Source organism: Morus notabilis, unplaced genomic scaffold (genome assembly GCF_000414095.1).
Source record: "Morus notabilis unplaced genomic scaffold, ASM41409v2 Scaffold1503, whole genome shotgun sequence".
NCBI lineage: Eukaryota > Viridiplantae > Streptophyta > Magnoliopsida > Rosales > Moraceae > Morus > Morus notabilis.
In genome coordinates this window covers 110081-137518 of record NW_010365593.1, presented here as the reverse complement: position 1 = coordinate 137518, position 27438 = coordinate 110081, and the positions used below count along the sequence as shown (strand labels likewise).

Sequence of the window (27438 nt, the reverse complement as noted above, 5' to 3'; positions counted from 1 at the left end):
AAGTCAACAATTTAACTTTTTTTTATTTTTATTTTTATGAGTGTGATGCTAATGAAGTGACTTGCAAAGGCCATTGGGTGGGGGTGATCTAGCAGTAATGGACTATTGTAGTGGATTTGACATTCGGTGGAAATAAGGTCACATACTCCTCATCAAGAGGTGGGTTCATAATAAGTCTTTTAGTGAATATTCTTGTTAGCGTCTACGTAGCCCCACTTGGTAATGTCCAGAGGATATGCAAACGTTGATTGCTCCTTCCCGGACTTTCTTTCAAGGGGGAAAAAAGAAAATAAAAAATTGACTTGCAAAGTTTCATATTCTAGGATTTCATACCAGCACCGTTGAAAATGTGAGATGGGCCCTTTTCCTTTTTGGAGAATTTTGAGATGCTTTGGGACCGAAGATGGGTTCGAATCAAAGAGCCATGTGAACACATGGAGCCAAGGTTTGGTATCATTTGGTGTTTGGTATTGATTTTGTGTTGTTTGTATTCTAGTTTTCTTGTCGACTGAACGTAAAACAATGACACTCCATTGGCTCTTGGCCCAGGGAGTTGGCAGGGTTGGAATGATCAAGAGCTTATAAGTTGATCTTATCTTATCAAAAGATGAGAAGAGATGTTTGGAATCTCATGTGGTTTATCAAGTTGGATTATATCTAATAATCACCACGGTTCAGAAAATACCGCATGTTTTTTAACGCTAAATTTGCTTAAAATCACTTCTTTTTTTTTTCTTTTTTTTTTTTATAACAAAAAGCATATAAAATTGGCAGAATCTTATCCTGTTTGGTCAGGTATTTCATACCTTCGTAAAGTAGTAGCAATAATAAGGGTAATTAACACTGTTAATCTTGAACTTTAAGCACAATAACATTTTAGTCCTGAACCTTTAATTTTAAACTTTCAATTTTTGACAGCAATAACTTCTTTGATTTGGTCAACATACATGCAATTCTACTCAACGTACTCCAGACATAGTTGCATTGGAACATTATCGTAAAGGCATAAAAGTTTTATCTTTACATACATGTTTGTCCAGTTGTAATATATGAATGTTAAGAACCCATATTTCGTATGAAAGACGGCTTTGTTTCAAAGAAATCACATTTGGAGACCAGAAACATAATACCCATTTTCCCATTGTGGATTTTTGAAAGTCCCCACCGTAAACCAACAAAAAACATGTGATTTCTTTGCAATTTGAGATTAAAGAGGATGTTTGGTAGAGGGATTCGTTCCTTGATTCGAATCATGATTCGTGGTTCACTACAGTATTTTCTCTCACAAAAAATTCACGTAAATCGAAAATAGTATGAATCACATGATTTGAATCCTCTAACCAAACGTCCTCTCAAACTTGGAATTTTGGAACGTACAAATTCCAAACAAACATCACGGGCTTTCTTTTGTAGGCATGTCTTTATGCCAAAGGACCAACTTAATAAAGCCGCAAAATATTTAAGGAGGTTAAAATTGAGTTGAAATGATGTAGGACTAACAACATGTATATTTCTTTGTAATTAAAAAAAATTGAAATTTAGAACACTATCAACTTGTCCCCTACATCTTCTTACTTTTATTCAATAAAATTGGATTTGGCAGATAAATTTGACCTAGTAAACTTAAGGAAAATGACTAAATACAAGTAATACAAATTAGGTTGTACAAACCCTTCAAAGCTAGCCGAAAAAGTTATTTTTCCTTGTGTTACCTTGGGGATTTGGTAGAGAGACATCTCCCGCAGGAGACGAGCTTCAAAAGCGAACGCGGTTTTCTTGCTCTAATTTTCAAACGTGAAAGCTGCAGATGTAACATATTTTGTGAGCAACATCTTCAAGCAAATTGCTACAAGACAATCAAAATGTGACTACAGATTGCTATACACAAACTATCCCGCTTCCTAATTTTCAATGTTAAGCTAATATCACTACGACGATAACAAGAGAGAACATCATCAATAAACTATTACAAGAAAGAAAAACAGAAGTTTCAGTAGGGTTCTATTTCCATAGAGAATTGCTAAATGGCATCAGTGGAGCTGAACTGAGCATCTCACAACGTGTTGTGGACCCCAATAATCTGAGATGCAGAGCTCAGCTCTGCAATGCCTTTTTCATTTCCAAACACAAAACTTGCATACAGGAACACGTTCAAGTATATCAAAGTATCTTGTACACAAGTTCAGCATAAATGTTCCTCTAGAAAGGAGTTGGGCATAAAACCAACCACAGTTTGCCCAGGCCAGGCTGAACCATATGTCAGGAACAAGGTTTCGCTTACAGCTTATTTAGGAGATTAAGCTGAATCCGAGGCCCTTGCTCGGTATCATGTGCATGCGCAGAATTGCAAGGCCATGTAAGAAAATTCATTTATATGATCACAATATCACAATCATCAAATTCATTTATAAGATCACAATCATCATGTATTACCTTTCTGCGAGTTACTCTAGACGCTTTCCAGCAAAGCAAACTTCTTGATCGAGGTTCCAGTCTCCTGTACATGAATTAGAGCCAGCTCAATCTAAAGGAAATGGTGACTAGAAACAAGCTTGAATCAATCTAAGGTGCTAAACAAGTATAATCCTTTTTGGCAAAGACTTTAGTTTGTTAAAATTCCACGGTTAGTGAAAATTGTGGAAGACATTCTAATCAGAAGGAAAGTAGTGTTTTTGAAACTTACAAATTCTCCTGTTCAAGCTTTTCAGCAATAGAAACTGCTTTGCGTCTTGACCATCCTATATGCTGCGAACACCCTTCGGACTGTTGAATTACATGGGCAAGGGAGACTTTGCTCCTGACAATGCTCTGACACTGATTTTGTTCACCAAGTTTCTGTTTTTCTGCTAGTGAAGCAGTAGCTGATTTTTTATTGGAAGGTGCTGCCTCAACTCCCAATGTAGCTTTTGAACCTCTTTTACCAGATTCTTCCTGGTTATCAATGCGCTCACCACCCTTCATTTGCCTCGGAGAAGCTTCTATTTCCACAATTTCACTCTTACCCCTTTCACAACTGTTGGAAGGCAAGAGCTGAGCTTCACTGCTGATTCCATTTGCATTTCTAATCTGAGCTGAACCGTCCTTTGAAGCTGGTAACATAAGAGGCACATGCACCGCTGCTTTGGAGTCTTTTTTTGATTCACATCTAATTTCAATTGTCACTGGGGACCCTAGAACTGACTGAAATGCCTGTAATATGTGGCCTCTAAATTTTTCGGCAGTAGATTTAGTCAGATGTGAACTAAACATTAGCTGCACAGTTGGAGCTGTAAGAGGAAAAACAAGTAACAGTCTTTAAAACAAGCCCTTTTTAGTAGGAAAAACTTTTTAGTAGGAAAAATTAAGTTTGTTCTTATAGTGACAAAAGTTGCCCATCAAAGTAAAATGTGTTGACAAAGTGAATAACACATTGGGTCATGAAATTAATTCATCGACAAATGTGTTTAATGGAGTAAAGCAAGCATACCAGCACCAAAGCTGACGGAGATCAACTTTCCTTCTTGATACAAGAATTCTTTAATACCAATATATTGGATTTTGTCAAGCACCTCCAACCAAATTTCTTCGATCCCTTTACGGCTTTTCCCAGAAACCTGATTCCCATTTACTCTAACCGTATCAGCAGAGCGAGCAGATGTCTGTTGGGGAGCCATAGAAGCACCAGTATGTCTTTTTCTATCTAAGCTATTATCCTTCATGAGAGCATTGTTATATAAATCCGATGTTCCTGCTTGTCTAGTGTTTGCTGATAAACCTCTCTCGCTATTTGTCGTATGATCTTGCTCACCGGCTTTCCTGACTGCATTTCTCCCACCCGCATTATTTAAGGCCAAGGGACTTTGGTTAAAACTAGTGTCAGCAGAAGAACTAGGCAGCATATACTGTTGATCAGGTGCGAGTTGGAGCAATGCAGCTGTTAGCCATGTTAGCTTATCATTAGAGGTCCTCAACTGTTTCTCAGCTTCGGATAAAGTTTTAAGAGCTTGTCGCAGTTTCTCCATATCTTCTTTGGACACTACAAAGAAAAACAAAATCAATTCAGAGGTCTAAACCTGATAATGCAAGATGTCAATTGAAGCAGAAACAGAAAATACAGAAAATTGAAGACAACAAATCATGAGGTGGGTAAGCTTAATAGTTTAAACAAGGGTATTAGGCCAACAGCAAAGAATTAAATTCACTTAGATTAGAACTGATAAGCATTGCTAGAACAGATATCCAGGTTAAGAGATGAAATCTGGATGATATCGACATAGATATTACAAACAAAATGGAGTATTTTGGAGTTCATTTTCATTATGCATCATCAGCGAGAATTTTGGACTCACATGGATGGTGCCGAAAGAACTTTCTTCTAGGCCTTTCTCTTGTATAATCATAACTACCAGCAAGTAGATCCGTAATGATTGTAGCAAGTTGTGACATCAAGCCTAATGGCTCAACACCGGTTTCCATTATGACCCTCAAATTCTTCACAGTGTTGACGGTATCTGCAGATAATGCTAAATCAAGAAGATCTACCAATTTTTCATCGGAGATGAGCCCAACCTGAAAAAAAAAAAAAAAAAAAAAAAAAAAAAAAAAAAAAAAAAAAAAAAAAAAACAGGGGAGAAAAAAAAAAAAAAAAAAAAAAAGGTTAAGATTTTCTTTTCATCTCTTAATTTTATTGTCAAGAACACCTTTGCCTTTTATACTTTTTTCACTTTTTCCCTCAGATATGGGGAATAGAAGAAACAAATAAAAAAGCGATGCCGTGAAACACAAAATGCGCACAAATGAATTTGCAAAGAAAAATTAAGTTAAAAACAAATTTCGGCCCCTGATTATTAGAGGTATATGATTATGTGAGGCAAAACTTCAAGGCTCGAACAGACGAGGACAAAAACCACTCGTCTAGGTGCTCGATCAATAACCTTTGATATGGCGCTCCAACATTCAGGGGATAACGTATCGCAGTCATCAAATATGAATACTCTGTAATGTGATGGAAGCTGGGAAATAATCATATTGTCAAGTAGGTCCATAATTCTCTCAAAGTCGAAATTACTTACAGGGCCAACTTCCCTTATATTTCTGCTCTTTCCCATATCATGGGCTATGCAAGAATTGCAAAACCCGCAAGGTTTAGGGTGTTCCAGAGACTGGCAATTTAAAGCTCTAGCAAATATTCGAGCACATGAAGTTTTCCCGGTGCCATGCGGACCATAAAAGACATAAAGAAATCCTACTTTCTTTCTTATGACAGCATTTGAGAGAGCTTGAGCCACCAAATTCTGCCCCACCAGATCTCTGAAGGTTCTTGGCATGTACTTTTGTGTCAGGTTTTGATGCCTACTTCGAGACCGCCCTCTCAACTTACGTTGCTCACCTGATCTAGCTTCAGAAGCAAGGTCAGAATCAACATCATGCTTAAATAAATTATCAGCATAAATACCAAGTTCACCAGAATAGCGACGCACCCACCCACCATTTTCAGTGCTTTCCTGTGATCCAGATGCATCAACTAATAGAGGCAATGCCTCAGCATTTGACTTAGAAGACGAGCTTGAGTTCGCCGATGCCACGGGCATCTCAGCAATATCTCTCCCATGGCCAGAAGGACCCCCTTTCTTTAATCTTGAATCGGACAAACCACAGGAAAAACTCCTTCCAGCCATGTCAAGAAATGTTTTGCCTCTGTGATGAATTCTTGACCAATTCCACGGAATACCACATCCATTTCCAGGAGCCCTTGTGACGTTTTGCTCATCATACTCTTCCTCTCCTTCCATGTGGTACTTGGGGTGCCCTGAACCTTGACCGAGAGTATTAGAGGCTACAGACAATTCATTCTGAACATTTATATCTCTAGAGCCCACAGCAGCAGCACGACGTCTTCTTGTACCTCGAAACTTCCGTCTTTTTGCCCTATTCAATCCACTACAGTAACCCTGGATACCGTCTTCTGGTTCATCAGCAGTTTTCTCCTGCCGAGCTTGTCTTCCATGCCTATGGATGTTTGAAGAAGCCACACCGTCACTATCCATCCGAACATCATTCAACTGTTCCGAAAGGGTCTTCATTGGAACATCTTGAATATGCTGCTTCCCCTTTTGTTTACCCTTCCTACTTTTAGACAGAGAGCTCCCAGAAACAGCATCATTAGACACATCCTCCGAACATCATTCAACTGTTCCGAAAGGGTCTTCATTGGAACATCTTGAAAATGCTGCTTCCCCTTTTGTTTACCCTTCCTACTTTTAGACAGAGAGCTCCCAGAAACAGCATCATTAGACACATCCCTGCGGTGATCGTGATCTACTGGACGCTCCTCATTGTTAACGGAAACATCAACCCTATTACTCTTCCGACTAGACTCTTCTCTCTTAGCTCTTCTACCATCCCTAGCTCCATTCTTGCTACTACTTATCGCCACCATCCCATCATTGCCCTCAGCAATCTCACCGGGAGCAACTTTTGATTTCATCATACTCACTAAAGGCGGAGAATTCCCCGACAGCCTCCTACCTTCCCTTCGACGTTCAACGCCTACCGACCTCCTTCCCTCCCTAACAAAGGGATCATTTTCGCCTTTCTTAGGGAGCAGATCGAGAATCGAAGGCGAATGCCACGATGGAGGACTTGCAGAAGGGTCCCGGAGAGACCGTGATCTCTGAAGGACAATGAGGTCCCTCATAAGCGATCTGTCCGTCAATATGGGGCTCTGCTTATGCATGTGGTTCTTCAAGTGAATGCAATTTGTCAAATGGATATGGTTGCGTAGATGATCACTGATATCACCATTGGCTTCCTTTAGAATTCTATCTCGAACAGCCTTGGTCATGATCAGAAACGTTTTTTTATGTGTCCAATATCTGAATCTCTTGTGAAATATGGAAAAAGATCAAAGTGTATCGCATCTTTTATTGCAAAGGCCCTCCCAAATCTTCCAATTTATGGCCTTTACAAAACAAGAGATTCCCTCAGCTCCAAGAAATTACATCCCCACTAATATTTTCTTCTTTTTTTTTTCTTCAGCAATCAAAGATACCCCATCAACAGAAAACCAAGCTTTTTTTTTCACACTATGACACCCCATTTCCTGTGCAGAATGTTACAAGTAACACCGATTTTTCTCATTCTGCACACCACCATTTAAAAAAAAAAATCAAATAAACATTTCTCAGTCAAAGGCTTGAAACTAACCCACGAAATCAAACAGACGTAACATAATCACACAAAAGAAGTAAGCTTTCAACAGTTGTATTTTCAAAATGCCCATTTGAGTTCTCAATGCAATAGACCATTAGAATCAACCCAACTAACTTAAACTTAAACCCACCCACTGAGCTTGAACATGATAAACCAAAAAAAAAAAAAAACCCATCTTTTAGAAATCTCAGAAGCAAGCAAAACCCAACCTTTTTTACTTTTAGAACCCTAAAAAGCTAAGGTTTTTAACAAAGCGAGATGGAATTAAACAAGACTGAGAAGAAAAAAAAAAGATGTAACATAACAACCAAAATGGTAGACAAAGAAGTAGAAGAAGAAGAAGAAGAAGGACAAAAAAAAAAAAGCAAGGAAAAGAAGAATGGATTCACCTGAAATCAGAAAAAGCGAAATGACCCGTTTCGATCACAAATAAAACAGACCGGATCTCTCTCACCGAGCTTCACATGCAACTTCACGAGAAAAGAACTTCCTTCCAAAGAAAACGATACACACTCTGAAGAATTAGAGAGAGAAAGTTTAGCAGAAAGAGAGTAAGAAAAGGAGTGTTTAGAGAGAGAAAGGGGGGTGAGGGCGAGATCTGTTACAGACAGACTCATCACAGTCGAAGAGAGGGAGAGAGAGAGAGAGGGACTGGAAACAGAGGACAGATTTGCCAATAAAGCGGTGTATCCGTTTGTTTGAGCATGCAAATAGTTCATTATTTTATTCTTCTTCTTCCTCTTCAATTTCTTTATTTATTGTTCAATTCTTTTTTTTTTTTTTACTTTTTAGTTATTTATTACCATTACCTTTCTTGACTTGATAACAGAATTCAATATATAGTTGCCCCAAAAAGATAAATCTAAAATAGGAAATTGAAATTTTTGAATCTGGTGGGGACTAACGCCTACAATGTCCGTTCCGTTGAAATTGATTATTTTTTTTTTCCTTTTTCTTTTCATTTTTTTGTGTACTTTTATTTATTTCATTAATTTAAATTTTTAATTTTAATTTTATTATAGTTAAAAATTCTTATAAAAAATTACATTTAATTTTTTCTACTATAATAAAATTTTTTATATAAAATCACATATCAATTTGAATTAAAAATTTAAATTCTGTAAACTAAACATGCCTCAATTTTGCTGAATAAAAAGGCAAAAGCTGTATTAATTCACACAGACCACAGTGAAAAGGGGATCATTCCAAGAGTTAAACAAGTTTTCCATATAGTATAGAAAGTGATTTAAAAAAATCATACTATTCAATGTGCATTCCAGCTGGACAATTTTCATATTCTTAAACCGAAGTACTGTTACATTTTGTTTTTTTTGCTAAATAAAAGTACTGTTACATGGATGCCTATGTTCTGTTTTTTCTTTTCTAACTAGTGACGACAATTAAAAGCGTGCTTACTAAATCGTAAAAATTGTTAATGGTTTTGTAATGATATTATGAAGGAAAAATAAAGTGATAACAATTAAGATTATTGATTAATTTTTTCAAGTGTTTATTTAACTATTATATGATATATTAAGAAATAATAACATTTTTATTATAATATTTATTAAAATTAGGAAATAACAATATTATTAATGTAATCAATAAAAGGTCTTTTTACACAATTAAATGATCAAGGATTTTAAGTATGGATAAGTAAATTTGACATTTATTCTTTTAAATGAAAGGATTGACATTCCATTTTCGCATTCTTTTTAGTATGTGGGTCAGTAAACACCTTATTATATAAGAAATAGAATCATTATTCACTTTCTTTTTCCTTTCGTTGCAAAATAAATGCATAGGGGATTTTTTAGTTGTTTTTAAGAAGTTACAGTATGTGAGGGTGTTTGGTAAATTCTTTTTTATTTAACAAATTCTAAAAACTGTTGCCAAACAACAAAATTTGAAAATCAGGTCATGAATGCTTTTTACATAACTGCTTCTGCTATCATTGTTAAAATTTCCTAAAATAATCTTAATAATAAAACTTAATTATCTATCTATCAATTTTTTATACCTAATTTAAAAAATATACACTCTTAAATATGTATTTAAAAATTAAAAATATTTAATAAACATACTACGTTAAATGTTTAAAAATAACAACAATAAATTATAAATATTATTAAACATTTTAAATGTTAATTTAAAATCGCATTTTTTTAGTATTTGGCGTACAATATTATGAAATTGACCTCGAAATTAGAAATAAAATTATCTATAAATATATATGCTAAAGTATATCTATTTTAATCATTATATATTTTTACAATAATTTTATACATAATTTACCAAACACTTAAATTTTTACTTCTAGTATTCATAGCAGTTTTGAAAAAAAAAAAAATACATTTACATGTTTTTGGTCGCATCAAGTTTTGATTAACAGCGCAGCAACAACAAAAAAATTTTAACAACACACCAATGCCAAACATGCCCTTAATAGAATGTGACCTTATCTTTGATTGTTAATTTCATATTGCAAACCCTATTTATTGTTAACTAGTTGAAATTGTGCATGTATGGACGCGAGATTCTATAGGTTAAAATGAGAAACATATTTATTAGGGTCTCATTTGGAAAAATTATAAAAAATGTATAATAGGATAAAAAATATAAGAATGAAAAAAAAATAGGAAGATGAAAAAAGAAAAAGAGAGAGGAAAAAAGAAATGAAAATAAAAAAAAAACTCACTTACGAAATGTTTTATTAGGTGAACTGTCTTAAAAAAATTAAGACAGGGATATGTACGAGAAGAAATTATTTAAACAAAGAATTAAAGAGAATTATATTTATGAGGACAAATTTGTAGAGGAAAAAAGTGTATAACAGGGTAAAAAATATAAGAATGTAAAAATGGTAGACAAAAAAATAAAAGAAGGAAGAGAGGAAAAATGCAGGAGAAAATTTAAGATAAGAAAAGAAAAGAAAGAAATGGAAATTAATTAAAAAGAAAAAAGAAATCGAAACGGAAGTAATGAAAAACGAAAAGAAAAATATGATAGGGTAAAAAAGATAAGAATGTAAAAAGAATAGATAAAAAAACAAAAGAAAGAAAAGGGAAAAATAGAGGAAAGTTAAAAAAAAAAAAAAAGAAGAAGAAAGTGCCAAAAAGAGAGTTATGGAAAGTATAAAAAAAAAATACCTGGGAAAGTAAGAAAAGAGAAAGAAAAAAAAAAGAAAGAAACATCAAAAGGGCGACAACGTATCCGAAAAAAAAAAGAAAAAAAATTGGTAGGTTGTTTAGTTGTTAGATTCATGTCTGATTCGAATCATAGTTCGTGGTTCGTTACATTATTTTCTCTCACAAAAAACACACGTAAATTGAAAATAGTTCTGAATCCATCAATCAAATGTCCACTGAATTGCGCCTTTAAATTTAGGTAAAATGTGCGGTGCTAGATGCTGCTCGTGCCCTACATTATTCTTAGAACAAGCATTGTCATGTGCAAATGTGCAGTTGTCTCTTATAAGGTTCGTTATTATTATTTTTTCTTTTCTTTTCTTGCTGCTGAGAATGTCTCTTGTAGTTATGGCTTCGCATTTCCTTCTGTCTGCTAATAGTACTTCATGCCGATACAAACGGATAGATCTTATCATCACAAAAGTAATACAATATGGTTAACTTATGCAGATCAATTTTACGATGAAAATAAATTATTTTAGCCGCTGAATTTTTTTTAATTAAAAGTTGACATTTTATTTTCAACAACTAAGATCGTTTCTTTTTCATATACAGTAGTTAGTTCGATTTAATATTGCTTAATAACAGTAGCTAATTTTACAATTACTCAAACTAGTTTAGAAGAGTATGCCTTTTTTTTTTTTTCTGGAAATATAAAAGGATGTGCCTAATACCTTTATAGCTAATTTTGAGCGTTCTAAAATCATAATAGTCATAATTACTTGCTTGGCATGAAATTTTCAATAAGCTACTCAAGCATGAATTTTGATTTAGCATCATTTTCCACAACTCAATGAAAGTAGTGAGAACATATGCATGACAAAAAGAAGAAAAACCCAGCAATAGGACAAAAAGAAGTATGACTTTTCTTTGAAACTCAGCAAAAATGTGTCTTTCCAATATATTCCTACTTGGCTACGAAATTGGCACATGATAGAAATGATATGAAATTTGAAAAATTGTTGACTTTTTTCTAATGAAGAAAGAGCAATGTCAATTAAGCTTGATGGCACGTTTGTTGGAAAAATACTAACGATATGATAATATATATGTTGAATATGATCTCATGCATGTCCCCTTCTGCTTGATCTTTGTCTTGTTCGTATTTTCTTTTTCCTCTCTCTCTTCTTTAAATATATTAATCTGATTAAGTGTTAAAAATTGAAGGTCCCGTTCAATTGGCTCTTTTGAGTTGAGAATTGAATTAAAAAGTGAATTCATGAGATAAAAACACCATAACAGAAAAAGTTAAATTTAAATTTTTATAAGAGAAAAAACCATAACAAAAAATTTAAATTGTGATTCAAATGATGAAACGACGAAGTCTTAAACAATTAAGATAAGCAAATATTGACTAGTTTATTTGGTTGAAATTATATGATCTCTTAATTTTTTTTTTAATATTGACTAGTTTATTTGGTTGAAATTATATGATCTCTTAATTTTTTTAAAAAAAAAAAACTTATCTGTCTATAAATTTAGAAGATTTTTATAATAAAACATGAAAAAATAAATTACTAGTTGGTGTCTTGTTTAACTATTAGATATATATTAGAAACAGTTTATTTTTTATATTTTTTTAATTTGATGTTATTTTGATCACGATTACAAGTATACACTACTGGTAAGAAATTTAAATGTAGGAGTTAGACCCATAAATTTCACATAAAATTATGATTGTTCTCTAGAAAACACATATCTCAAAAAATTAAAATTTATGTGGCGTTATTGTTACTATTACTATTACTATTACCTTTGTTGCACCTTGCAAGAAGATAAATAAGGAAAAGAAGCTGACTCAACCGTAAAAAGTAACAACATATATCAATTCTTGTCCTCTTGGTTAGGAGGCATCATGTACTTGCCTTAAGACCCCATTCCGTTCACATCTCTTTAGTCATATTCCCCGATGTCACCCGTTGAATTTCAGTCTCTATCATATTATATATTCACTACAACATGTTGGGTAGGTCGGACAAATTTACACGAATTATTGGATGACAAAAATTTCTCCACTTGACAAACACGCTTTAAACTATCACTTTAAACTATCATATATATATATATATATATATTGGATTCTCTTAGTCTTTTAGTTGATAAGAGTGATGAAGAGTAAAAATGATGAAGAAAATTATAGTAATTTGTTATGTTATTTAATAGAAGCAAGAGTGTTGATAGATCATAGTTAACTCACAATTAACCCGCAGTGCTCCAATTTAAAATCATCCTGCAAGTGCTGCCAATGACCCATGACCTTTGATTACTTTAAATTTACAATTTATGCACTAAAGTTACATAAAACAATATAAAACAGATATATCCTCAAAATTAAATTTCATACTATAAAAACTAAAAGTAGGCAACAACATTTTAAAAATAGTAAAACGATTGAACATGTCAATCTAGTGTCACGTAAATTACACGAATACAACTCTTTGTTAAAGAATCAATTTCAATTTGACATTAAAATAACCTACAGTATTTTTTTTATACTAATTTGTAAAAGATTGAGTCGTATTCATACTGTGTCGTGACGTTGCAATCTATATTATCAGTCCTAAATAATATAGATACCTATAATAGAAAGCTCCTCAAATTCAAGAAAATTAGGTATCGTTCATTTTATTGATTTGAGTTTAAAATTTAAATTTTATTACAGTAAAAAGCTCTCAGAAACAGTCATATTTAACTTTTTTACTACAGTAAAAATGTCTCACATAAAATCATATTTCAACTAAAATTAAAAATTCGTATCAATGAACTAAACAGACCCTTAATGTGTGGTGGCTACACTTCCCCCGGTGGGAGATGCCAGCGCTGATCTTTCTCGTAAAAAATGAAAAACAAAAAAGGCGTCTAAGGAATCCTCCTCACAATCGACTGTTAGTGGAACCGTCACGTCAAGATGGAAGTTTTAGTGAAAAATCATGCAATGAGCTTTTTTTTTTTTTTTTTGACTGACTCACCCTTTTTCTTTCTTGCTCTTTGTAGTATGTTATATGAGTGTGATGTAATTGTAAAGCCTTTCAAAACGGTTCAATGTTTGGGAAAATATTCTCCGTGAAGAATGACAGGACACAGAGTTGTGGACAATGAGAGGATCATATCAGAATAACCCTTTTTGTTTGTTTAATTCGCCTCTTTCTTATGACGTCAAAATGAAAAGAAAAAAAAATGTATATTATATTGGAAAATGTCGCATAAGAAAATTTGATACTTGGATAGGATTCCCTGTCGCCTGTAAGAGGTAATAAATAAATATTTCGTATTTGGCTGTCTTTTTCTTCTACTAAAAATAGAAAACAAAATTACAAAATCGTGGAACAAAAAACCCACGGATAAGACCCACACTTTCAATTGTTGAATTAATTTTTTAACGGTAAGATATTATGTAAATCTGTATTAAAAATTTATAACGCGTTATATAAAACTGTTTATACTGTAGATTTAACCGTTGACAAATTAATCAAACGGTAAAAAAGTATTCCACTAATTCGTTTTTTTTAGGGTGTTTCACTGTAGAAGATGCCATTTAAATTATTCAGCTACTTTCAAACCATCTTAAGACCACATGGTCTCGAGACACCAAACAAAAGTATCTACAACAAGATATGCTACAAAGTATATATTTCTAACGAAATATCAGATTATACACAGCAATAATTAAAAAAAAAAAAAAAAAAGAGTCGATTATGCATTGCAATAAAAACGACTTTTTCTATTAATACAAAAATTCCTACAAATTAAGACAGATCAAAATTGGAATCTATTTTAAAGAATTCTAATTCCCTGACTCGATTTATTTCCTCCTTTAATCATTAAATCTCGTTATTAATTATATTTTCTCTCCTGCCAAACAACAATATTTGCATGGGCTTAGAAGTTAAAGAATTCAGAAAGGTTCATTGACTAAACCATTCACATTGCCGTGTCTCCATCTTGCTTAAATTGTTCCAAATCTTGCAAACACTATCTTCTTTCATTGGATTCTCCAACTATAATGTTTTATCATAAAGAGGTACAAAATTTATAGTATATATGTTTGGCCTACCAATGACACCTCTTGTAGGGAAAGGGCAATTGGATTCATGCACAAAAAAGGCATTAATTGCAAACCAACGAAGGATGATATGAGAGTCCCATAAATCCAGAATTTTGGCCACAAAGCTTAGGGGTCCCCCAATGTTGCTCACCATTTGTAACCCACTGAGATTGTGGAATTTGGGACCAAAAGAGTCCTTTCTATAAACCTCCTTTTGTAAAGTATGGTCCAAAAGGAACTTTTATATATATGTATATATTTTTCAGATAATAAATGACCAAAAAAAATGCTGTCTTGATAGTCATGTCCAGTTTCAGGCTTTTTTATTTTATTTTTATTTTTATATGGAACGAAGTTAATTTCAGATACTATTTTTCTGCTCTTTTTTCTTTTCAATTGAAATCCACTATGAATGCTCTAAATCAGTTTATATATATAGTTAATAGCAAAAAGAATATCACTATTCTCACATAATTGATCCATTGAAAAAAGAAAAAAAAAAAACTATGCAATTTCATAAATATCGTGTTCTTTTCCTAGATTTGAGTGGGAAAAAAAAAATGAATTCAAAGTCAAAAAAAAAATTTTGTTGAGAAAATTACACTATAACAAAAGGTTAAATTATGATTCGAACTTATAAAAACAACGAGATAAAAATATTCTTTGGTATTTTACCTTTTTCCTTCCCCACCAACCCATTTTGATGGGAGAAATTTATAAGAAATCCATTTATAGAGCAAAGAAAGGAGGACCCATTTTGCTTCTGAGTGTGGTGAAGTTCTTGAATAGGATTTTGCTTGTGAGTCCCAACTCTGCTATGTACTGTAATGGCCGTTGGGGGACCAGATCTTTTGCTATCATGTAAAATAATAATTCTGATTTCCACAAGCTCGTTTCCTTTTCTTTCATTTAATATTCATTTTTTTTTTTTACCTACATATAAATGCATAAACAGGTGAAGTTCTAGTAGATATGAATAACGTTTTTTTACCCAAAAAAAAAATATTTATTCCGTCATCATTTTTTTTTAATATTCTTTTCTCTTTTTTATTGGCAAAAAGTCCAAAGTATGAAAACAAAAGGCTTGCTTAACTAACTTCATTGATATCTATGATTTTACCGCAAGTCCAATTTGTCAACAGTGGTTTTAAAGCCAGACATTTTGGTGAAATTTGAAAAAAGCACTTTTCTTATTATTTTCCACTGTGTGACGGTAACGTATGAAATGAAACCTGTTCATTGTGTAGCAAAACTGCCGGTACGAGATGCTACAAACAAACATTGAACTAAAACGGAGTCAGAATAAATATGCCTGTGGGGCTGGCCTGTGGCGGTTTCTCTTTCCTTCCAACAGTACTTACTTACCAGTACTCTGTACTCTTTATAATGCATAAAGCTACTACATATATGCCATCAAGTCTGAGGGTAACAATTTTTCTTTGTTCATTAGAAAAAAAGAAAAGAAAAGAAGGGTAGCCATATATTACAATATTTAGAGTCCGTTTAGTTTACTGATTCGAGTTGAGATATAACTTTATGTGAGAACTTTTTATTGTAGTAAAAAAGTTAGATGTGACTGTTTTAAGTGTTTTTTACTGTAGTAAAACTCGAATCGATAAAATGAACGAGACTTTAGTATATATTACTATTCACGCCATTTTTCAGGATTTCTTTTTAAAGTGATTTTTCTTGGGATATTGAGATCAAATTTCGTAACTCCACGGTCTAATCTTCCAAATATATGACAAGCTGGATTTATGGGTTCAATTTAGAACCTAACGATTCGATTATTAAGGATCGACTTGATACAACCGATTTCGCTACTATATGAACAGGTCGCTTCAACCACTCCCCAGAACATTCCTCCTAGACCTCCCAGGCACATCTTGTTTGAATCCATGGGAATTTTTCTTCGTATTCTCTACAAAAAGAGAGGTATATTTCTTAAACCCTAGTATCCATTCCATACACTTGTTCACGCTTTCTTCACTCTCCACACAAGCTCCTAATGTTTTCTCGTACTTTCTTCACCACACCCCTAGCGCTCTCTTTATTTTCCAGTAGTTCACAGTTTCATTCTTATTCAAGTGTTGATTGCGTTGGAGGTGCGCGTCTTAATGCAGGTTTTTCCTCCCAAGAAGGACATCCTAGAGGATACACCTAATTTTGATTGTTCAAAAAAAAAAAAACAAAAACAAAAAAAACAAATTTTAAGGTTGACTATTTTTGTACAACGACAAGATTTTAGCCAATTATATATCCATATATAACAAGCATGATTAATGGTTTGGGACCATCTCCGATACTAGACCTAGCCAAAGTTGTATCTCTCATAGAGTTTTGATGGCCGACGTTAAATAAAGTTACAAGGCCATGAACTATCCTTTACACGTGAGTGGGTTATTCATATATGAGCTAGCAAGTTTAGGCCTTTCAGTTGAGAACGAATGATGGAACTCGTGCAATTCTAGAGGCGGAAATGCAAGACAACAAGCTTTTTTTTACACTTTATGTGCTTTGCTCAGAAGTATTGTTAGGTTAGGTTAGGTTCTATAAAGCCCGTGAAGACAAACAAGGATGCAACAAAAGAGAACGGATCATTATTGAAGAAAAAGGAAATGAAAGGAGAAAAAAAATAAATAAATAAATGTTGCTGCCACATCTAGATTAGTATAGAAGAAAAAGAAGAAAATGATTAGGGATATCCTTTACTCCTTCATAAATCTTTGACTGATGCTTTAAGGACATGAAACACATCGTACTATGTTTTAATAATTAGTTGGAAATAACTAAAATAATTATAATTGATAAGCATCATTGTGGAAGCTCTTGATGACACTTTAAAATAATGAAATCTGTTATAATGTATACTTCCAAAAAGTTGAGTAGGCCATACTAAATCTCTTTTTTCTTTTTTACTTTTTTATTTTTTCTCCTACTAATAATTAACTAAAGCATGGCATTTCAATAGGACAACCCTTCCTTTGTAAAGATATGATACCATCAACCACAAGGGTATTTGAAAGGCGGAAGAAAGAACAAGAGGACACCCAAAAATGTCTTTATATAAGGTATGAAGTGCTAATCATAGTGGTCAAATAATCTTTTGATCAGCATCTTTCTTGATTTCTTAATGAAAGACGCTATTTATATGTATCAAAAGCAGCTGACTTAGTTGAAAGATTCTTCACTTTTTTTCACAACAAACCTTTTTATACATGGAGGGTGGAGTGCATCATTTTTATTCATTGAAAAAGCTTCTTTTTGTCTAGTTCCCAAGGGACAAATATGTGGTTATGTGTTCCCAAGTGTAATAAATTCTCTCTCTCTCTCTCTCTCTCTCTCTCTCTCTCTCTCTCTCTCTCTCTCATCTTAGGACTTAATTTATTTAGGGGGGCGATGCTATCTCAAATCTTGAGAAATGAGAAGAGCAGTTCCTCTGCATTTGTAACTGGTGATAAGTTAATCGCGTGACAACGTGCGTCCTTTGCGGCGCTGTGGAACTTCTTTGCTTTACCACGCAGTGGCTACCGTGGGTTGGTGGCCTAGCTATATTTTTGCATGTGGCGTAGCCCGCAAAGGCCTGAACCAACTAGGGCTTTTTATGCCCACATTATGGTTAAAGTATACTAAAAGCACTTGCATGCATGATTCAGTAAAATAGTTGTTGTGTTTTTTTCACAACTCAATTCATAATTTATTTTTTTTAATATGAAACTCGACAATAAAAAGTTGAATTTAAATTTTTATAACAGAAAACACTATAGCAAAAGAACTTGAATTGTGATTTGAATTGTGAGAAAAACAAGACGTAACCTCTCAGATTATTATTACTTTATAATCAATTGACTCGATATTTAAAGTTCTCTTCTCTCCGACGCTTAAGCTAACGGTTAGAAAATGACCCAATAATAATTGTATATTTTAACACTCTTCTGACGAATTGGATGAATTGTGAGGAAACGCGTAAGGTAAATATTAATTGGAAAGCTCAAACAAATAAAATTTAATTATAAGTTTGAAATATATTGAATGTCCAATACACAATAATTTCACAGGATTAAATTACGACTCGGTATTGTCTGTTATCACGTTAGTTATTAATTTTTCAGAAAAGATTAGAATTTGAACCAATAATAATTTTAAAATCTAATTAATATATGCATGTTTATACTTTTGTTACTAATTTACATGATACACTTTTGTCGCCTTAGAGCAGATTGGCAATACTGAATATATACCAATATTGTTATTTTGGCATTGCTCTCTTTTTAAGGTTATAACCTGTGACGTCTCATCGCAATCCCTTGTAACATGGACTAATCTCGTGAATTCTCACATAATAATCCTACCATGCATGTACTGCATGTGTCGAAATTTTAAGGTCTTCAGTAATTAATCAGGTTGCATTCTGTTTATATGACATAGCTATAGTTTATATAGTAATAACTTTTGTTTTTTTTTTTTTTTTAAACCATAAGATTTTAAGGATTTAAACTCTACACTAATCGTGGAGTGAGATATGGTATTATTGTTTGGCTATGTCAGTAATCCCTCTATACAGTAATAATTTGAGTCAAGTTTTATGCTAAAATTTGGCAAACCGAATAAGCTAATTATTGGCGTGTCATTTTTCAATTCAATGCCATTTACTAGTGAAAAAATGACAAGTCAACAATAGAATATCGTCTTGTTCGATTGCCAAAATAGATGCACTTCACATATTGTCCCTGTGAATCCTTCGAGACACTCATTGTAGTACTCAGCGTACAAGAACTTCACTCGTTTCAAAAAAAAAAAAAAAAAAGGACAAGGGCTTTGGATCGTCTGGGCTTGTCTAGACTTTGACCAATGTGTATAGTCATTATATTAGTGAGAAAAAATAAGAATTTATGTTTGAGAATATAAATCTAGACCTTATCTCTTTATTTTGATAAATACTTTTTTTTAGTATAATTATTTAATTAAAAAAGTTATGAATTAAGAATAAAGAATAAAAATTCTGACTCATACATTTTTAAAGAGTATTTATCAAGATTATTCGTATAAACTTTTATTGTTTTGGGAGAGCATTTCATCAAGTTATTACAGCTTGGCCAATTAGATACACACATATAATTAAAGTTAGTCGAAACCACAGAGAAAGAAAATTACAAAAGGACAATGTTTTGGATAAACCAGTAAGAAAAAATGTTTTGGATAATGTAGACTTGGAGACGTTTGGTTTTTTATTTTGTTTTGTGTTTTTTTTTTCCCATATTACAAGGAATGATTAAAAAACCAACCCATGTTACGTTCTTTACTCTTAATAAATATCTTTTTATTAGTATAATTATTTAACTAAAAAAGTTATGAATTAAGAAAAAAAAAAAAGTAAAAATCTTAATTCATGCACAATATTACTCTTATTTATTCTATAAACCTCAATTCAGAGATGCAGGGCCCAAGGACAGTATTTCCGGGCTGTGGATCCGTTAGTCCAACTTGAGGAAGTTCATCATTTTATTAACCAGACGAGGCTTTTAGCTAATTGTTTGAAATACTTGCAATCTAGCACCCAAATTTACTGGGAAAAGAATCAAATTTGCAAGGGAAATTGGGTTATCAGATATAGACACAGACAAAAATAATCTATTTGAGATAAAAACTTGAAGCGCTAGTAGCAATGTGAAGATGGGAATTAATTTATAGTCTGTGAACTATTTACAATAACTGCACTTCTCTACATTACAGTTATAATGCCACTACCCTCAGGTTGTTGCTAAACCCTTTTCTGGAAAATTGGAGAGATTTCGTGCGATTGGAAACTTGAATCCATAATCTGACAATAGTGCAGTGCCACTTATCACCACATACTAATTACCATTGTGTTATTTATTTTAATATTAAAAATATTTAATGTGATCTTACATGCGTTACAACTTCCTATAAGCAAACGTACAACAATCCCACATCAAATAAAGTAGAATGTCTTGCCTCAACCACTGCATATAAGGAACTGTGAGTTTCTTCCTAACCTCATACTTTATGATTACTACTTTTTCTTCGAAACCTTCTAATATTTAACATATCGATATACATACAAACGATAAAGAAACATTTTATGACTATATAAGAACGATAAAGACACTTTTTAGTTTACTCAACTATATGCAATGCTATTTTTACTTTACTCAACTATATGCAATGTTTTGAAAAAGCAGTGCCACACATCTTTAGGTAATGCACATCTTATTACTTCAGAAGCTTAGCTTTGTTGGCTTAATTTGGTCGATCATTATCAAACTAAGCTTAGCTTTGTTGGCTTAATTTGGTCGATCATTATCAAACTGGTTGTAATTTTTTTTTCTGTCAGCGAGGATCCCATCAGAGTATCTTCTACTTCGAATAGGCCATGAACTAGATCAAAAATCATTCTTAACGAGTCCATAAGAAGTGATTCCATTTTTTCATCGAGTTCAGAGACCAAAGGTCTTGAGTGATCGATTCGAAAGAACAAAAAGAAGTATCGTTAATTTCTTCATGCTCATTTCAAATTCAAAATACCATTTGTACAAATAAGAATCCCCTAAGTTACGTGATTTCTTCCCTATATATATATATATATATATATATATATAACTTAATAGCCTCAAATACTAAGCTCTATTGATATGAGAATGAGGCTTATATATGATTCGTATGCTGAAATTCCCTTAGTGATTTTGTAGACACAACATTAACTTGAATAGACTTTGGGAAAGCCCAAATCAATTGGGGCTTTAAATCAACAAAAGAACCCCTTCAATACCTATTATGAAGTCTAGATAGGGGTGTAAGTAGGCCATGTAGGCTCGGGTTGGGCCTAAAATTTGGGCCGAGCCGCTACATTTTGGGTGAGGGAAATTTGGGCCGCATTGCTGTATTTAGCTCACAAACCCGTAGGGTTACCTCGGGTAGGCTCAGTTTTGCGGGCTGGGCCTGGACGTTTGACTGTGTCCCCTATTGTATGGCAAATTTGAATTGCATCTGGTATCTTGGTAAGCCTTTCTTTTTCCCCTTGCATAAATGATCACTTCTATTTCTCAACGATCTGCATGAATGGATCAGTACTAACCTCGTGCAAGTACTTGTTGTAGTTTCTGAGGAGAAGCGCATCGCCGGGGTTCGCCTTCAACATCTCCTCGTAGAACGCGCCGAGCTTGCTCTGATCGTTGTTTCCGCCGCCGGAATTGCCGAAACCGTCATCGTCGCCGCCGCTGTCGCCCTTGCTGAAACCGCCGCCGGAGTTTCCTAATTCCTCCAAAGGAATCTCGATCTCTTGGCAAGAGTTGGCGAAGCTCGCCGCTCTATCGCCGCCGGGAAGGAACACCTCCTCAGGCATCCTCGCCGGAAAGGAGCGGAATCCGCCCGAAAGTTGAGTCTCCGAGAGGATCACGTCGCTCTCCGACAGCGCCCTCCGGATTCCACTTCCTCTGCGGCGGTTGACCTCGGAATGCAAGGAGAGGGTAGTCTTTTCTGCGGAGAAGACGCCAGATAGAGAATCGCTCCTGAGAGGCACACTTTTTTTTAACATTTTATCTCTACCTTTCGGCCGGGTAGGGTATGCTCGGGTCAAAAAGAGACCGCCCGCAACCCTACTCACACAATGTGGGTTAGGCTAATTTGGAACCGGAAAAAAAAAAACACTACGGGCTTGTTTGTTTCCGGTCTCGTTTTTATTTTTCACAATTTTTGAGAAAAAAAAATGAAAACGCATAAGAAAACACGTTTGGTGTAAAATTTTTTAAAATCAAAACTGAAAACACCCGTTTTCATTTTCTCTTTTTTTCTCATCTTTCTGAAAACAAATTTTTTCCGTTTTCATTTTCAAACTTCTGAGACTGTAAAGGCCAGATTTGATCTCATCGGCAACAGATCGACCTAGAACACGCATGACTTTGTTTGACTCAAGGAAAAATCTAGTAAACCCAAATCCGATGCTCTCACCGCATGGAACCAGAACTAGACGCGGAGCTGCATCCATGGCGGCGAGGGACGAACAAGAGAGAACACACATGAGCTAGGATATGAGATCTTGGATCCGCCGCGATCTCATGGTGACGAAGCGAACAATGACGATGATTGCGTCCGTCATAGCGACAACATCTTGTCCAGACATGGCGACAGTAGAGAAAGGGGGCGGAAAGAGAAGAGAGGAGGGAGATCTCGCAGAATCTACGGTTGACGCCGGTGAAGGATTGAACGTCGATCCTCACGGATCTCGAACTCGGCGAGATCCACTAATGGCACCGGCTCTCCACAGCGTCCTCAATCTGAGACGAGCGAGATGAACGGCATCAGATCTACCCAGATATCTAGTCAGATCGCGTGCCTTCTTTAGCCATGACACGGCGGAGAGAGAGGAAACCAGAGAAAGTGGGACGAAGATAGGGAGGGTAGAGAGAGAGCGACGAGATGAGATGAGAGAGAGAAGCGGATTGAGAGTGACAATAAATTAGGGTTTAGACTGTATTAACTAAGGGTAATTTTTTATATAATTATTAACTAAGGGTTATTATTTATTTAATATATTATTAATTTAAATATTATTACATATTTTTAAAAATTAAACCACCAAACACAATTTCAGTTTTTTTAAACTGAAAATAATCTCAGAATAAAACTACCAAACGCATTTTCAGAAATGATTCCAAAATGAAAATAAAAACGTTTTCATTTTCATTTTCATACAAAAAACAAAAACGTTTTGGAACCAATTCCAAACGCATCCGTATTTTCAGGTATGGTAGGGTCTCGTAGGCCGAGTAATGCTGGTTCAGAGTCATTTTTTACACCCTTTAAGTCTAGAGCTTGCTTTTATACTGCTATAAGAATTTAAAAACATCACAAAAATAATGAAACAAAAAATAAAACAAAGGTAGCAACTAATAAGTTCTTTTTTCTTTTTTTTTTCTTTTGAGTTTTGTCTTTCTAATTATGTCCTCTTCATGTTAGAATAGGGTGCTTCTTGTCTTTCTCTTGAGTTTTAATGTTATGTAACAACTCATTATATGATAAATTAACAGGTGAATAATTTTATTTCTTTAACACTGAAATGTGCAATCTCGAAATAAACAAACTGTAGTTCATAGTCGGGCAGTGCAGAAAAAATGAATTTCTAAAGAAAACCTATTCAATTATTCAAGGGATTGTCATTGTCTTACAATTAATTAATTCATAATCTAAATTGTCCAAATTTATTAGTGTGTGGAGTATCCACGTGGTATAGTTGGGCGATTGAGAAAGTCAGAGAAAAGACCATCTGTGGAAGCAAGTGACCGTTTTCAGCTGCCACGTCAGCTCCCCTGCTTTCCTTCTTCGCAACCTTCCCGAAATCCCTCAACACACTCACCGCCGTATTCAGTTGATTTTCCGCTGCGTTTCCTTCCATTGATTCTCTCTCTCTCTCTCTCTAGAAGTTTGTCCATTTCACTATCACAGAGCCATGAATATCTTCAGGTTTGCTGGGGATATGACCCACTTGATCAGTATTCTGGTTCTTCTACTCAAAATCTACGCCACCAAATCATGCTCAGGTAACTAACCATCCTCGCTTCTTGTTTGTTTCCCGAGAAAAAAGGCGCGAAATTCACTGATTATTTCATTCTCATTTTTGCTCTTTTTCTCTCTTAATGCACCAGAGAGAGGGTCAAATTAAATTAGGTTTTTGTTTGAATTAACCGAGGTTTCTCAAATTAGTCTTCCCATTTTCAATTTGTCCTTTCTCACTTCAGTTGCGAAATGGAACACTAGGGATTCAGGCAAAAGAAAAAGAAATATTGAGAGCCTCGAAATTTTAAGGCGTTTTCCCTTGTATTTTCTCGGCAAACAAACAGAACATTTTGGGAATTAATTAAACCTGTGGTTTGGGTTTTCTATTGTTGTTGTAAAGGGATTTCGCTCAAGACTCAGGAGCTGTACGCGCTGGTTTTTCTGACTCGCTATTTGGATTTGTTCACGGACTTCATATCCTTGTACAACACTTTGATGAAGCTTGTGTTCATAACGAGCTCTCTGGCGATCGTCTGGTGCATGAGAGGTGACCCTGCTGTGAGGCGAACCTACGACAAAGAGATCGACACATTTCGCCATTACTTTCTTGTTCTGGGATGCTTTGTTTTGGCGCTTCTTCTTCATGAGAAGTTCACTGTTCAAGAGGTTAATTACTCAAGTTTAGCCATGACATGTTCAATACTAATTGTGGCATTCTGAGATGGATTTCTTTTGTGTGAATAATACGTTCTTTGATGTCATTAATTGTGCTTGGTCTAATGAGTTCTTTTGCTTATTACCGTTTGTGTTGCTTTGCGGTTTATTATTCTGTGCTTGGTTAAACTGCGTGTCTTTTAAGTTAAAAATTTGTCTGGGCAAGCAAAAGTATTTGCAATTATTAGGGAAAGTTACTTCATATTGGTTTGAGCTCGTTTCCTCCCGTGGACATAAGCATTTAGTAATTAAAGAGAATACTAATATTTTAAGAGGATTTCTTGACACATCTCATGAGTTGTTCATAGTTTGGATCTTTAGCTTTCTCTCTATTTATTAGTATAAGAATTTCATCAAAAATTGTCTGTTTAGGGATTTTGGTATAAGTTTTATGTATTGAGATTTCCCTCATACTATATTATTTCCACTGCTTCTGATTTCCCGAAAGTCGGTATTGTGCATTCTATACTTCTATACTCTGCTTGTTCTCTGTGCATACTTAGGGAGAAAATTACCATGCTTCTAATTTGGATTCAAACCTTTTATAGGTCCTCTGGGCATTTTCAATATACTTGGAGGCAGTTGCCATTATTCCTCAGCTAGTTTTGTTGCAACGAAGTGGGAATGTGGACAATTTGACAGGGCAATATGTGTTGTTTCTTGGGTATGTATTTTTGTTTCAAGTATAACTTATTTACTCCAGAATTTTTCCTTTCGTTTGGTTAACTTGCTGAAGTATTATTTTTCATCTAGTATGTGCAATATCAGTCAATTAAATTGTCTGTCTTGTAAGAGCTTTTTCTTGGCCATCATGCTTTTCATAATAATAGAAATTTAGACAACCATAATTATCTCCTAAATTTCTGCAACGTGTTCTTGGATTTTACTTTTTAGTGTGTCCATTTTTAACCTCAATACTCAAAAATCTATTTGTTAACATTGCTATTCTGAGTTGCTAATGCACCAAGACAGGCTTGCTTGTTGGTGTTTTCGAAAACGTAGAATGTTAATGGCATGAGAAAACACGAGTTCTCATTCAACACAAGATCAGGTTTTTCATTGATAAGAAATCTGGAACCTTTAAGATGTAGCGACTTTTGGATGCAACTGTATGTCTGAAAGAAACTACTATTCCCGTTTGAAATTGCACTAGCTAGCTTCTGTGCATAATGGGGAAGATAGAACAAATTCAATTATAGTGAACATTTTCCTAGATCATCTATTAGTGTTTTCAGTTAAGTGAACAAATTCATATCATTCACCTTGTTGAATACAAGTAATATATCTCCATTTTTTAATCTGCAGAGCCTATCGTGCATTCTACATCCTCAACTGGATTTATCGCTACCTGACTGAAGCACGTTTCACTCGATGGATAGGTAGGAACAAACTATTGAGAATAGTTTCCTCTTTCGTTTCCCCCCACTTTTGGTCTCTGTTGTTTTCTGTATGCTTATCCGACACCCTTCTTCCGAACTATGCAGCTTGCATCTCTGGTCTGGTTCAGACAGCTTTATATGCAGATTTCTTCTATTACTATTTTATAAGGTAATAACATCTGCACCTTATGGTCAGTCATTCTTCTCATGCGTAGTTCCTGTGGTATACTGACGTTAAGTTGTTCGTTTCGCAGCTGGAAAAACAATGCAAAGCTTAAGCTGCCTGCCTGATCCAAAGAGGGATTGATTCTAGCTAAGGGTTTTTTTCACAGCCTGATTTGTAACAGGATACAAGAAGGGGATACACCACTGAGAGCTTTCACTTGATACAGCGACCCCGAACTGTATTAATCGAGGGGGAAAGGTTTAGGTTTTTTGTCTATCTCAATTGGCACCTTCTTACATTTAGACTAATGCGATTGTTCACTTTGTGATTATAGCTTTTCATGTTGTGTTAGTGAGTATGCTCATCAGTTGTAAAGACGTTTGTCTAGAGGACGAAATTGCAGAATTTGCCAACATCATGCCTCATTTTTAGGGGCAGGCTGAAAATTATACCAACTTTTTAAAGTTTAAAAAAAAAAAAAAAAATCTACAGAATATGATTAACCAAATTACACGAATTTATTTTGTGACACCTTCAGCTTCTGTGTTGATATCTCAGAAAAGATCCTGCTTTAAATTATTCTCTTTATTCCCGAAAGTATATGCCCGAATAAATTTATAGTCCCCTGTTAAATTACTATTGTTTAGTTTAGCATTTTTCTTGTGGTCTTTAGCACAGCAGTTTTTGGTTTTAAGATAAGTCCAGTTCTATTTTCAGTGTTTAATCCATTAAATAAAAGAACAAAAAAGAAGTAATTGCAATGATTATGAAGACTAGTGAAGAGCGGCACAAGTAAATTCTGATGTTTGTATTATTAAGAAGTTATACATACACCGAGTATGATTCAAATGCATATTTACTCACAGGGGGGGAGCCACCTTAGCCACCTTTGAAATTTTAGCCCAAAAAAAATATTCTTCTAATTTTGGTTTTGATTTGCCCTCTTTTAACTGCATTTTGTGCGCATATTTTTTTCTAAAAAGTTTCTATTATCCTTTAAATTTTATCTTTTAAGTTTTAATCATATTTTATAATTTATTAAAAAAGTTTAAACCGTACCTTAAAATTAGACTTTTAAGCATACTTGTTGCTGAAATTTAAAATCCCAAATAAAAAAATCAATTACACTATTATATAAATTCATAATTTTTTAGATATTATGCTTTAAAGAGTGAAATGAAATTTCAATTAAGATTTTATCCTAACATGTTTATCACTTCAATTGACGTTGAAATAAACAAA

The 27438-nt window shown here is 34.1% G+C and overlaps 2 protein-coding genes across 2 annotated transcripts; one reads left to right on the top strand and one right to left on the bottom strand.

Annotated features, from left to right (window-relative positions):
• Positions 1-1564: 1564 nt before the first annotated feature.
• Positions 1565-7734, bottom strand: LOC21388340 (protein STICHEL-like 4). The gene is made up of 8 exons (XM_024172389.1): positions 7581-7734; positions 6185-7120; positions 4857-6152; positions 4329-4548; positions 3467-4015; positions 2684-3266; positions 2434-2497; positions 1565-1801 (listed from the first exon to the last, which is right to left on the bottom strand). The coding sequence occupies exons 2-8, from the start codon at positions 6821-6823 to the stop codon at positions 1709-1711; spliced, it is 3444 nt and encodes a 1147-aa protein (XP_024028157.1). The 5' UTR covers positions 6824-7120; positions 7581-7734; the 3' UTR covers positions 1565-1708.
• Positions 7735-23690: 15956 nt separating this feature from the next.
• On the top strand, positions 23691-26705 carry LOC21388337 (ER lumen protein-retaining receptor A). Its single transcript, XM_010108317.2, has 6 exons — positions 23691-23981; positions 24338-24603; positions 25200-25315; positions 25957-26030; positions 26136-26199; positions 26285-26705. The coding sequence occupies exons 1-6, from the start codon at positions 23891-23893 to the stop codon at positions 26319-26321; spliced, it is 648 nt and encodes a 215-aa protein (XP_010106619.1). The 5' UTR covers positions 23691-23890; the 3' UTR covers positions 26322-26705.
• The last annotated feature ends 733 nt before the right edge of the window (positions 26706-27438 follow it).

What these genes read in the sequence shown, in the direction of transcription:
- LOC21388340 (XM_024172389.1), bottom strand. Translation starts at nt 6,823, where the DNA reads ATGACCAAGGCTGTTCGAGATAGAATTCTAAAGGAAGCCAATGGTGAT. An exon ending in CTCCGTCAGCTTTGGTGCTG is followed by an intron (nt 3,267 to 3,466) that starts GTATGCTTGCTT and finishes TTCCTCTTACAG; the next exon opens with CTCCAACTGTGCAGCTAATG. An exon ending in AAGCTTGAACAGGAGAATTT is followed by an intron (nt 2,498 to 2,683) that starts GTAAGTTTCAAA and finishes ATTCATGTACAG; the next exon opens with GAGACTGGAACCTCGATCAA.
- LOC21388337 (XM_010108317.2), top strand. Translation starts at nt 23,891, where the DNA reads ATGAATATCTTCAGGTTTGCTGGGGATATGACCCACTTGATCAGTATT. An exon ending in CAATATGTGTTGTTTCTTGG is followed by an intron (nt 25,316 to 25,956) that starts GTATGTATTTTT and finishes TTTAATCTGCAG; the next exon opens with AGCCTATCGTGCATTCTACA. An exon ending in TTCTATTACTATTTTATAAG is followed by an intron (nt 26,200 to 26,284) that starts GTAATAACATCT and finishes TTCGTTTCGCAG; the next exon opens with CTGGAAAAACAATGCAAAGC.